Below are 13,001 nucleotides of genomic sequence, written 5' to 3' on the forward strand. Positions count from 1 at the left end.
AACCTGCTGTGTATTCTACAACTCAACCATGTGTCACTTAGCCAGTAATGTGGCCAAATTTACAAATATGCATTTTGGGTTTCACCGTCAGTCTAAGTAGGCATGTTTCGGGATTACGAATTTTTGACCTATTATTTAGTGTTGTAATCTCAGAATTGTTTGATGTCCAGTATAGCCTAATAGAGGGGCAAAATGATAGCATAAGGACAAAGTCTACCTCTCCTGCACCGCACTGTAGTTGGGTGCCAGCCTTTGGATGGATATTTTGTGTAGTCCCTGTGTCGTGAAGTACATTCTGTGCTGGCTATTGTCCTGTAGCTGTTCGAACTTAGGATCCCTGAAGGCCATAGGAGGGAACTTAAGGACCAATGTCAGGTCTGTGTCAGTTGGGTCCCTCATGAGGTGCCTGGATCACGTTCCTCTACATTGTTCATTCTTGTTTTATCCGTTATATCTGAAGATTTGCCTTCCTTGTACCCCCTAAGATAAGTGTGTTGGTCTCATCGTAGTCGCACGATTGTCAGATTTCTCTGGTGACTAAGACTTGAGCAAGAAACTGGCCTACTGGTATAAGACAATCTACTTCTGTCAAACAGGTCTCACAGTTGACAAATGCAAACTTTTGTCCATGACGTAGTGTTAACAGTTCTCGCATCTTATGGGGAAATGGGTGGACTTGATAATTTACTTGCTGCATTAACAGACCTCAAAGTTAATAAATCAAATGCAATTAACTGTTTAGCCATGGGGTCAGTTCAGTCTAGTGGCAAAATTGGGAAACCTATTGTCCCTCCCGACCTCCTCTTTAATGTCGAATACCTGGGCTGGCTACTGTTGTGACTGACCCCGGTGCTAACCTTCAGCAAGACGCTATGGAGACTCAGGTGTCTGCTTCTGCGATGCAACATTTTGGCTTTCTTTTGGAGTGAGGGCTGCAGAGGTCTATCTATAATACATGTTTTTAGAAGAAGCCTTTATGGATAATGAAAGTTGATTTAATTTCTCAGTGCTTTTATTATCTACTGCGTTTATGTAAATAGCTGTTGTCATGTTTCTTTCCTTCCTTTGCAGGTATTGTCTTTGTTGAAGTACTTAGTGATAGAGAACAAGGACAACGAGAACCTGTATCAAACAATCAAGCTGTTAGACCCATTTCCCGACCGCCCCATCTTCAAAGAGCTGCGCAGTATCCAGCAAAGGATTAAGTACTGCAGAGGACCCTTTTCTCTCTTGGAGGTGATGTAATGATTAAGTCTCTATATTCCATCATTTTGTTAACATGCTTTAGAAGTTTTATATACATTTATCATTAAACCCAGTACCCGTCTAAATGTCACCAAGGTTAGAAAAAATAGTCTGTAAACATGTACCTGTGACTCACTAACATATTCTGGGGCAGGCCCTACTGAAGCTGCTAGCTCAAATGCTTTTATCTTCATAAATGTGAGAACTGGGTTGTAAGAAGGCACACTAACATCAGTAATCATTTGGGTAGCTGAGATTCTCTTTGGAAGCATATTTTATGAAGACAGTTGCTTCTGGAGGTCAAAAAATATGTTGCCTCTAACTGACTGGGAATGCAGTACTAGTACCTTCACCTAACCACTGCCTTATTAAGACAAGTATGCATTTGTGTCTGAGAAAAAAACCACAAAGAATTGAAAAATGCCTGCCACCCCATTGTTAAGTGTATAGTGGTACAATTGGCTTAATAGAGCATGTATTGTTCGATACCCATTGACATTTAGCATTTTGTTTTGAAAATTGATTATTTTTTTACAGGAATGTTTGTGCTGGTCAGAATTGGAGCAGTTGATAGCAGCAACTATCACTTCATGTTCTACGTAATAAAAGTGCCACTACAATGCAAAATTATATATAGCAAGACTGTCTTCTCATCAGTTACATTCGTTTCTCAATTTGCATTCCACTTATCCTAGTATCAATCAATGTATTTGTTTTTTGTTGTCAGTCTACATGTTTATTTTGATTCAATGAATATAACAACCCATAAAGGAATGGTAGAGGTATGTTAAGAGGGACACACTAATGGTTCCAACAGAATTTGGATCCTATAAATGCGCGTCATATTTTCTTCTCAAGATGATACATTAGTGGTCAAAGCATAATGATATTACATGTGCCATTTAACAGGTAGTTTTCCCCCAAATGTATAAAACAGCTAGATTTCATCAGATCTGTTTTTTAACAGTTCAACACTTCATTTGCTGTTTAGCAGTCTCTGAAATGTGTTTATCAGATGTGCACTCAGTTCCATCACAACTCCTAATCAGACAGCAGCTTCATCCTCATGTTGATGTGTATTAAGTGTTTCACTCTGAGAAGGTTATAGATTTGGAGCTTTAGTTACTCAAACGCTCTACCTTCTGATGTGATTTCATGATATTTGTGTTCTTCACCTTAGATTTCACAATAATTTTTCTGCAGGAAATCAGCCATTTCCTGTCAGTGAGTGTATGTGATTCACTGCCGCTGACTAGGCTTGAGGGCCTAAATGATGTAAAGAAACAGTTGGAAGAGCACAAAGATCAAATGAAAGAGCTTTTGAAAGATTTCAGAGGTATGGATTTTCATAATACATTACTTACTGTTATTGTAGGCATGAGTAATATGCAGTTAGCTTACATTTACTTCCTTGACACTGATACCTTTATTGCCAATCCCAGATTCACATCCTAACTCTCACAGAAAGCCGTTTTACGGAAAGACAGTAAGTATCCTGGGTCACATCAACTACAGTATTTTCTACCAAGATACGGAGAAGAGGCAAGGGAAGATAATGGTAGTAGTTAACACGAGTAAGATGGCGTCTGCTTTTCAGAAGTTTTGATTCTGAAGGCTAATCTACACTTATAAATGCTTGTATTTTTATTATGTTATGGTATGGTGGATAATTAGGTTTAATACAGAAATGTGATACCTTGTACTTTGCCTTTTTAGGTGTGATCCTTGAAAATCTAGGATAGGCAAGCCCGGGCCACATAGTTTATATTTATGCTTCCCTGTGCTTTTTAGTATTTCAAGTGATTCTCATTCATGCCTTTTGGCTTTCTTGATTATTTCTGGTTCTTGTCCCTGACCTGAATCAAGACTGTGCCATTTTTGAAAACATCTGCTAGAGACATCTGGTTGCAGATTTCTTACCTTTGAATTTCAGATTGGATCCGGAGGTTTGTACTTCGAGCAATACTCCTAGTAGGTGGTGTCGGTCGGCTCCGTGTGACATAGTTGGCGTCATCCTCGCTGTTGTGACGTCTGCGTCAGCTATATAGGCCCAATCATGGCATGCTGACTTCAGTTCTTTTCTTTCCATGCCAGCCAGCGCTGAGCAGGGAAGAGAGCTACCCTCTGTCACTTTTTGACCCGCTTTTTTCAGCGTTTTGTCAAAAAATTTTTGGTATGTAGGTTTTTCTATCATGTCTAAGAAGACTTCTGAATTCAAACACTGCGGCGCCTGCCACCGGCCAACTTGGTGACTGATCTGTACTTGATTTGTCTTTGGTCCCTGGAGCGTGACCATGACTCCAGGCGTACTCTGACTGCCAGGCCATGGTTTCAAAAGCTTTAAGGGAGCGGTCCCTAAAGCAGCTTATGGCACAGCGCTCGGCCTTTCGTGTTCGTCCTGGAGGTCTCATTCACGGTCCCCGTTGAGAGGAAGGTTCAGGCACTGCTCCAGGAGCCTTAAGTCTTCGTCCTCCCACTCGAAGTCATCAAGTTAGTCGGGTAAAAAGCACAAAAACACAAGAAGTCTAATTGTGCTTGACCTTCTCCCCAAACGACGACCGACGCAACGAATGAGTCTTGGTGCTCTCTGCCTTGTTCGGCTGAACTCGTGCCTTGGTCAGCTCCATAGGTCCTCCCCTTCCTTGGAGCTGAACCAACCCTCTCGCAGCTCAAAAAATCTTATGAAGTCGTGTGCCTCCTATTTGGGCGGCCTGACCCTCCTGGCGCACCTTTGGTCCCCGGAGGCTCAGTGGGGCACCATCGGGTTCTGCGCTGAGAGCTCCAGCCTGAATGTCCTCCCCATGGATCTGGTGACGGATCAGGATTGATGCCAGTCGTGCCAATGCAACCTTCCCTGTTTCCGGCCCGTTGCCGAGACTCCAGACGCCACCAGTGACACCAGTCTAATTCCTATCCCGACCACCAGGAGCCGGATCGGTGTCTGCTGATGCTGATTCTGGCACCGAAGGCACCCTTGGGTCCTAGGTCTGTTCCTCAGCCTTATTCCGAAAGGCTATGAGTGGAGGAAGATTGGGAGGGGTCGCAGGACCTTTTACAAGACCAGTCTGAGTTCGAAATACACTGGTATGAGGAATTGGGTGAGGCCAATGGACTGAATATTTCTCCAGATTCTGGCCTGCATTCTCCCTCTACCGTGGCTATGGAGGAGGGAGCTTTATATACTACAGTGGTGAGAAGGGCAGCTGAGGTCCTGGACCTTCAACTCCCTTCTGTGGCAGTCAAGACAAATATCTTGACAGAGGTCCTGCAGACGGATGTCTCCTCCTTGGTACCTCTCATGTTTCTTCAACAAGGCCTCCTTGACTGTTGTCCTACCGGGAACCTGGCCTAAGCCCAGCACAGGGGCTCTTGAGAACAGGACAATCGTCCGCCGCCATTGCCCTGCACCAGGCGACCTAAGTTTCCTCACCAGTCACCATACCCCATAGAGCTTGGTGGTCCAAGCCTCTACGTCGCAGATTGCCTTCCGCACCCCAAGACAGGGAATACAAGAGGCTGGATAGTTGGGGTAAGTAATGTTTTTCTTTTACCAGCCTTGTATTGTGGTTGGTGAACACTGCATGTCTATTGGGCCGTTACTCCCACTCCCTGCAGAAATGGTTGTACAAGTGCTGCCACAGGTCTCGGAGGAGGCCCGGGTCAGTCGCTTCCAAGCGGTATCAGATGGGAGAGATGTGCTAAAGTTCACCATTCTTTGTGGTCTTGACACGACCGACTCGCGAAGACGGCTGTAATGCCAGAAACCGGTCCCCGGAAGCTTGTTTCCTTTCCAGTGAAGAATTGGCTTGGTAGTTTGGTCTGCCCTGTTCCCATGATGCACTGGGCCAGGGACAGACTAATTTGCATGTAGCCAGGTTCTGAACTGGGATGGTGCAGTGAGCTAAAAAACCGTGATGGATCAAGCCCTGATCTGTTGACTGGGTAGGAGTGTTCTGATTAACTCAGATACTCTGTCCATCACCACCCCCTTTTTGAAATTATTTTGGCCACCATAAGTGTGGAAGGGTATGCTCAGACATGAGTCCCTTGCTCACTGCACCATCAGGATTCAAGCAAGCCGGGCCGAAGACGGCTGTAATGCCAGAAACCGGTCCCCGGAAGCTTGTTTCCTTTCCAGTGAAGAATTGGCTTGGTAGTTTGGTCTGCCCTGTACCCATGATGCACTGGGCCAGGGACAGACTAATTTGCATGTAGCCAGGTTCTGAACTGGGATGGTGCAGTGAGCTAAAAAACGGTGATGGATCAAGCCCTGATCTGTTGACTGGGTAGGAGTGTTCTGATTAACTCAGATACTCTGTCCATTACCACCCCCTTTTTGAAATTATTTTGGCCACCATAAGTGTGGAAGGGTATGCTCAGACATGAGTCCCTTGCTCACTGCACCATCAGAATTCAAGCAAGCCGGGCCGAAGCCGGCTGTAATGCCAGAAACCGGTCCCCGGAAGCTTGTTTCCTTTCCAGTGAAGAATTGGCTTGGTAGTTTGGTCTGCCCTGTTCCCATGATGCACTGGGCCAGGGACAGACTAATTTGCATGTAGGCAGGTTCTGAACTGGGATGGTGCAGTGAGCTAAAAAACGGTGATGGATCAAGCCCTGATCTGTTGACTGGGTAGGAGTGTTCTGATTAACTCAGATACTCTGTCCATCACCACCCCCTTTTTGAAATTATTTTGGCCACCATAAGTGTGGAAGGGTATGCTCAGACATGAGTCCCTTGCTGACTGCACCATCAGGATTCAAGCAAGCCGGGCTGAAGACGGCTGTAATGCCAGAAACCGGTCCCCGGAAGCTTGTTTCCTTTCCAGTGAAGAATTGGCTTGGTAGTTTGGTCTGCCCTGTTCCCATGATGCACTGGGCCAGGGACAGACTAATTTGCATGTAGCCAGGTTCTGAACTGGGATGGTGCAGTGAGCTAAAAAACGGTGATGGATCAAGCCCTGATCTGTTGACTGGGTAGGAGTGTTCTGATTAACTCAGATACTCTGTCCATCACCACCCCCTTTTTGAAATTATTTTGGCCACCATAAGTGTGGAAGGGTATGCTCAGACATGAGTCCCTTGCTCACTGCACCATCAGGATTCAAGCAAGCCGGGCCGAAGACGGTTGTAATGCCAGAAACCGGTCCCTGGAAGTTTGTTTCCTTTCCAGTGAAGAATTGGCTTTGTAGTCTGGTCTGCCCTGTTCCCATGATGCACTGGGCCAGGGACAGACTAATTTGCATGTAGCCAGGTTCTGAACTGGGATGGTGCAGTGAGCTAAAAAACGGTGATGGATCAAGCCCTGATCTGTTGACTGGGTAGGAGTGTTCTGATTAACTCAGATACTCTGTCCATCACCACCCCCTTTTTGAAATTATTTTGGCCACCATAAGTGTGGAAGGGTATGCTCAGACATGAGTCCCTTGCTGACTGCACCATCAGGATTCAAGCAAGCCGGGCTGAAGACGGCTGTAATGCCAGAAACCGGTCCCCGGAAGCTTGTTTCCTTTCCAGTGAAGAATTGGCTTGGTAGTTTGGTCTGCCCTGTTCCCATGATGCACTGGGCCAGGGACAGACTAATTTGCATGTAGCCAGGTTCTGAACTGGGATGGTGCAGTGAGCTAAAAAACGGTGATGGATCAAGCCCTGATCTGTTGACTGGGTAGGAGTGTTCTAATTAACTCAGATACTCTGTCCATCACCACCCCCTTTTTGAAATTATTTTGGCCACCATAAGTGTGGAAGGGTATGCTCAGACATGAGTCCCTTGCTCACTGCACCATCAGGATTCAAGCAAGCCGGGCCGAAGACGGTTGTAATGCCAGAAACCGGTCCCTGGAAGTTTGTTTCCTTTCCAGTGAAGAATTGGCTTTGTAGTCTGGTCTGCCCTGTTCCCATGATGCACTGGGCCAGGGACAGACTAATTTGCATGTAGCCAGGTTCTGAACTGGGATGGTGCAGTGAGCTAAAAAACGGTGATGGATCAAGCCCTGATCTGTTGACTGGGTAGGAGTGTTCTGATTAACTCAGATACTCTGTCCATCACCACCCCCCTTTTTGAAATTATTACGACCGACTCGCCAGGCAGATCGATTTCATTGGCAATGGCTGGTCGAAGCCAGGCCTGGCTGAGACCTTCTAGCTTCTCTGGGAATGTCCAGGCTTCTCTCATGTACATACCCTTTGATGCCACCCATCTCTTTGGAGATAAGGCAGACATGGCCTTGGAGTGCTTTAAGGACTTATGGGCTACAGTCAGGTCCTTGGGCCTCTCAGTGGCCACAAATCCTGATTGCTTTTCGCCTCTTTCGTGGCTATGGAAGGGGCTTTCAGACACGCTCGTCATATCCCAGACACATGACCACGCAAGTTCACCAACCTCTGCATGCCTGTGGGCATGGCTCTTTCCACATCAACTTGCTGGAGATCTGAGTGATTCACTTCACATTGAAAGCCTTTCTTCCTTCAGTCAAGGGAAAGCTGGTTCAAGTGTTCACGGACAACACCACCGCCATGTGGTACTGCAACAGAGAGGGTGGGTGAGACAGTGGACCATTTGTCAAGAGGCTCTGCATCTCTGGACATGGCTGAAACAGCAGGTCATATCCGTGGTGGTTCAACACCTGGCAGGTTCTCTGAACACCAGAGTGCATGAACTCAGCCGTTGACGCCTTGGCTTCTCCATCCAGAGGTGATGCGAGGTCGCTTTCAGCAGTGGGGACAGCCTTGATTAGTTCTGTTTGCCTTCGCCGAGAATGCACAATGCCAGCACTTTGGCTCGCTGGAGTTTCCAAGGCGACCTCTCGATCAGAGACTCTTTCCTTCTTGAGTGGAGCTCGGACTTTCCAAATGCGTTTCCACCCCTTCTACTCCTGCCAAGAGTGCTAAAGAAGATCAGGAGCAACTGGGACCAAGTCATTCTTGTGGCCCCGGACTGGGTACAAAGAGTCTGGTATCCCAAGCTTCTTCAATTGAGCATCAATCCTCTGTCTGCCCCTTTGGGAGGATCTTCTGTCGCAGCAGCAGGAGAGGTTTCTCCACCCCAACCCTTCAACTCTACGTCTTCTTGCATGGAGATTGAGTGGCGGCAGTTGATAGTCTTCGACCCTCCGCCCGAAGTTTGCAATGCTATTTTGGTGGCCAAACGGCCCTCCACCAAGACCATGTACAGCTGTCGGTGGAACAGATTTGTAAAATATTGTACAGTAAGATCTATTGATCCTCTTTCTACTTCCCTTTCTCAAGTTCTACTTTTTATTTTGGCCCTTGCCCAGCAGGGCTCTGCTCTGTGCACTCTCAAATGGCCCTTCGCGGCCGTGTTTGCCTACTTAAGACTTCCGGACCAACCCTCTTTATTTAAATCCCCTATTGTAAATCGATATGTTCCCACATGCCCCTTTCATTGTGCCTCAATGGTACCATAATGCAGTTCTCACCTTCCTGATGTGTGCTCCGTTTGAATCTCTGCACAACTACCCCCTCTGGCTGCTTTCCACCATTGTGCCTGAATGTGTAACTTAACCGGTGCTCATGTAAAGCGCTCCAATACCTTCGGGTCGAGTTCGCGCTATATAAATCTGCAATAAAAAAATTTAAAAAATCATCCAAGCCTCCTAACCTGACCATCTTCCCTGATAAGTTGGTGCTTTGCACTAGGGCCTCTTTCTTACCACAAGTGGTAACACCATTCCGCATGGGGCAATCTGTCACCTTTCCCATTTTCTGCGCTCCTCTGCACCCCTCTAAAGAAGAGGAGGAACTCCATCGTCTTGACCCCAAAAGGGCGTTGTTATTCTAACTTGACCACACTAAAGAGTTCCGGGTGGATGACCAACTCTTTGTGGGGTACATTGGATCAAAGAAAGGTTGTGAGGTGGAGAAGAGGACTATCTTGCAATGGGTTGTCCTCTGCATCAAAATATGCCATGCTCTGGCAAAAAACAGCTTCCTGAAGGTTTAGGGGCTCATTCCACCAGAGCGAAGGCTACTACCATGGATTTGCAAGACGGAGTTCCAGTCCTTGACATTTGTCAGGCAGCAGCTTGGGCATCCCTGCATACATTTACCAAACACTACTGCCTGGACATTCCAGTCTGAAGGGACTGTCTTTTTGGCCACTCTTTGTCCTACAGGATTTCTTGGTCTAAACCTGTCTGCAGTCCATCCTGCGGGGATGGTATTGGTATTCAAAGGTAAGGAATCTGCGACTCGATGTCTGTATCAGATGGAAAAGTTACTTACCTTCAGTAACGCCTTATCTGATAGAGACATGATTTAGCCACAGATTCCTTACCAACCCATCAATCTTCCACGGACTGCAGACAGGTTTCTAGGGTCAGGACTGACCCCCTTTCAGGGCCCTAGTTGTTCAGAAACACACCAATGTCAGTGCAACTCATGGTTCTGTGCTTCTGGCATGAAAAGTCATGAAAAATAACTTCTGTTCTGTCTACAGATGTACACCTTAGTCAAAGAATTACATGGCAATCGACACAGGCGTGAGTAGACTGGCAGGATGAAATTTGTGTGATGGATCGCTAGAAAAGCAGCCTTGGACTGAAGTTAGTCCCATCCAATCTCACAGTTGAAATTCCCTTTTGGCCCTTTTTCAGCGATCAGAGTGGTCGCAGATGGTTTGCTAATAGACTGACATGCTCATGTGGGTCCCCGATCAGCCAGAAGCTTGTGGTTGGTGCTCAAGAAGATCCTATACATCAAACTTCTTGAGCTCAACTGCATCCAATGAATCCCAGGATATTTGGACATGAGATATCAAACTGAAAATAACATAACTGCAAAAACCCTGCAGGAGTTCAAGAACATGGTTGGAGGACCTCTGCATTGGAGGGTCCAGCTCATGCGAGTGGGAACTGAACAAAGCATTGGTGGTAATCTCTCTATTGGATGGTGCATAACAAGAATCAGTTTCTTTTCATCAAGCAAAAACACCCAATGCTTCTGCTTTGCCCCCAGGTTTCTGAAACCAGGATTGTTGGGAGACCTTTACTTTGTAAACTGGGATGGAGTGCTCTGGTATGCAGATCCTCCAGTTCCTTTCTAGCACTGACTAGTGCAAAGTGTCCTGGTGTGCAGCTCACTCACTAATCTCGTCTCTAAACTAGACTTGATAGATATGCTATCGCAAGCAGTTACATTTAATTGTACAGTCTCACTTCCACATACCAGTGACCATTAGGATGCTGATCTGGGACACTGGCAGAATACTGCATCATAGTCTAGTGCCTATCAGCCTCTCAGTGTAGATTTCTCTGCACTAAAAGTTTGAAATTTAAACCACCCCTAGAAATGCATAGAAGTATAGATTAATTCACTTTTTGGTCATCAATGCCATAGAGAAGAAGCGGAAGAGTTTCTGTCTGTTGCTCGCAATATGATGCACATCCAGTATTGAGCTAGTCAAGTGACACATTACTCTATTTTTTGGGCATCACCAAGATGTGACTTTAGCACATGTTGTTAAGCATATGATCAGTAGTAATATGCTAGAAAGATCTGGATACCCTGTTTACAAAAGTTATTAAAGGTTTTTTGAGAAGGTTCCTTTGCATGGTTGGTACAAACAGGATGCCCATACCTAGATGGGAGCTCAGTGTGGTTCCCTTTTCCCTTATGTCCAAACGAATGTAAGCCTTTGCATAAGTGCAAAGTTACATTTCTTACTCAGAGGCAGTGCTCTGAGAGCACCTTTGAGCTCTCACGATGTTGCTCTCAAGACAAACCCAATGTTTGCACCAAAAGTGATGTCTGAGGTTCACCTAAACAAGACTGTATAATTGCCTGTGTTTTTTCAAGACCGCTGTCAAAGCAAGGCCGAGCAAGTTTCACATAAAATGTTCGTGGACGTGCAGCAAATACTGAAAGAGGATCAAATCTCTGTGAACTATGTTTCAAGTGTGTTTTTTCATTAGCCATCTCAGACTAATCTCAGGCCCGGGCAGAGAGTGGCCAAAACCACCATTGTCAGCTAGTTAGTACACTATAATACGTTTGTCTACCAAAAGACAAATCAAGTTTTGGTTGTGTTATGTCTCACTCGAGCAGGGAGTTGCCACAGCAGCATTCAGCACTAACATGCTACTGGTAGACATTTGGAAGACAGTGATGAAGATTCTATTTTTATGATGGGGCATATCTTTTAACCACCTCCCAGGTGGGACTGATTAGTAATCTATTCAAACAGAGGCAGAATTATAATTTTGGGAGAGAGTGCCCACTATGTTATGTTATGTTAAATGTATTTTTTGAGTGCACAGCTACCCCAGCAAAGGGGTGTCCTGGCGCTATATCTGAAAAGGAACATAACAAACAACAAAGTAGGAAGCTAATAGGGGAGTGGGAAAAGATGAGTTTTCATAGCTTTCCTAAAAGCAAAAAGGTTTTCTAAAGAGCGAATATGGACTGGAAGTGCATTCCACAATTTGGCGGCCAGCACCATAAACGATCGACCACCCAATCTGCATTTGCGAAATCGGGGAATAGATGCCAAACTTTGGCCAGTAGTTAGTATCTAATGCCTAAGCAGGTTAAAGCAGGCATCTATGGAGAATGCTGGGCTCTCCCCTTGCAGCTTAGGGCGCAAGTGCCGGGCTTACTCCAGAGAAATCATGTTGAATATTTAAGCAGTGCCAAAACATTCTTTTTTTTTATTAAGAAAGAATTCAGGGCATACAACAAGTACATGGCATTTACATTGAACACTGTGAGTCGCAACCAATGTTGGTGACATTACACACATTACTAATACATGGTACATTCTAGTTAGCACTGTTGGTATATTGCGGGACACCACCTCCCCATCGCCCCCCTTTACTCAGACACGTTGTCCATGTCCTGCATGGGCGGGTCGCAGAGATAGCCTCTGAATTTGTTCCATGCACCCCACACCTTCTTCCATTTCCAGAGGCATCCACGGTGCATGTATACCACTCTTTCCGCCATCATATCTTCATCCATATCTTTGCACCAGTCTCTAAGCGTCGGCAACTCCCCGGACCCCCAGTTCCTGGCAACATTACCTTTGGCAAACATTATATCCAGCGTAACCCAATCTTGAGCTGAGTGGGAAAGATCATTTGGTTCCCACAAATTCAGGAGAAAACACCTCGGTTCCGGGACAAGTCATACCTCCACAACCTGTGACAATGTTCGCATTACTTTGACCCAGTAAGCTGCAATCTGGGGGCATTTACATATAGTATGAAAAAAGGTTCCTTCCTCACCACAGTCCCGTAAGCAAAACTGATGTGCGGCCTTCCCTATTGTGTAGAGGGTCACCCTGGTATAGTATGTGCGATGAAGTATCTTTAACTGCACTAAACTGAGGCTTCAGGGTATGGCTACTTCCCGTAGGGACGACAGTGCTGTCTGCCAATCTGCATCATCGATATCTCCCAAGTCAGTGGACCATTTATATCTAAGTGTCAGCCTCAGGTCCGGCATGTTATTGATTAGCTTACGATAAATGAATGAGGTGGCCTTTTTGGACATGTGTTCAGCCAGAAGCCTATCCTTTAAGGGGGTATGTCAGTACCAGGCGAGAGAACTGAATTTAGTGCATGTCTAATTTGCATGTACCGAAACCTCTCGGTGGGTGCTAGCTCATATTGGATCCTGAGCTGTTCAAATGAAACCATTTCGCCCCTCTTCCATAGATCCCCCACCGTGGAGATACCAATCAAGTCCCACACCTGGAACCCCTTGCTGTTTTTAAGCCATCCTAGCTGCTGTGCAGACCA

The 13,001-nt window shown here is 45.9% G+C and overlaps 1 protein-coding gene across 1 annotated transcript in view; it reads left to right on the forward strand.

Annotated features, from left to right (window-relative positions):
• Nucleotides 1-13,001, forward strand: part of ATM (ATM serine/threonine kinase) — a 1,424,234-nt gene that overhangs the window by 685,664 nt on the left and 725,569 nt on the right. The window contains exons 31-32 of the mRNA XM_078657051.1: nucleotides 1,072-1,236; nucleotides 2,449-2,581. Coding sequence (XP_078513177.1) covers nucleotides 1,072-1,236; nucleotides 2,449-2,581 — 298 coding nt within the window. The remainder of the gene's footprint in view (nucleotides 1-1,071; nucleotides 1,237-2,448; nucleotides 2,582-13,001) is intronic.

This window comes from Lissotriton helveticus, chromosome 8 (genome assembly GCF_964261635.1).
Source record: "Lissotriton helveticus chromosome 8, aLisHel1.1, whole genome shotgun sequence".
Classification (NCBI taxonomy): Eukaryota; Metazoa; Chordata; class Amphibia; order Caudata; family Salamandridae; genus Lissotriton; species Lissotriton helveticus.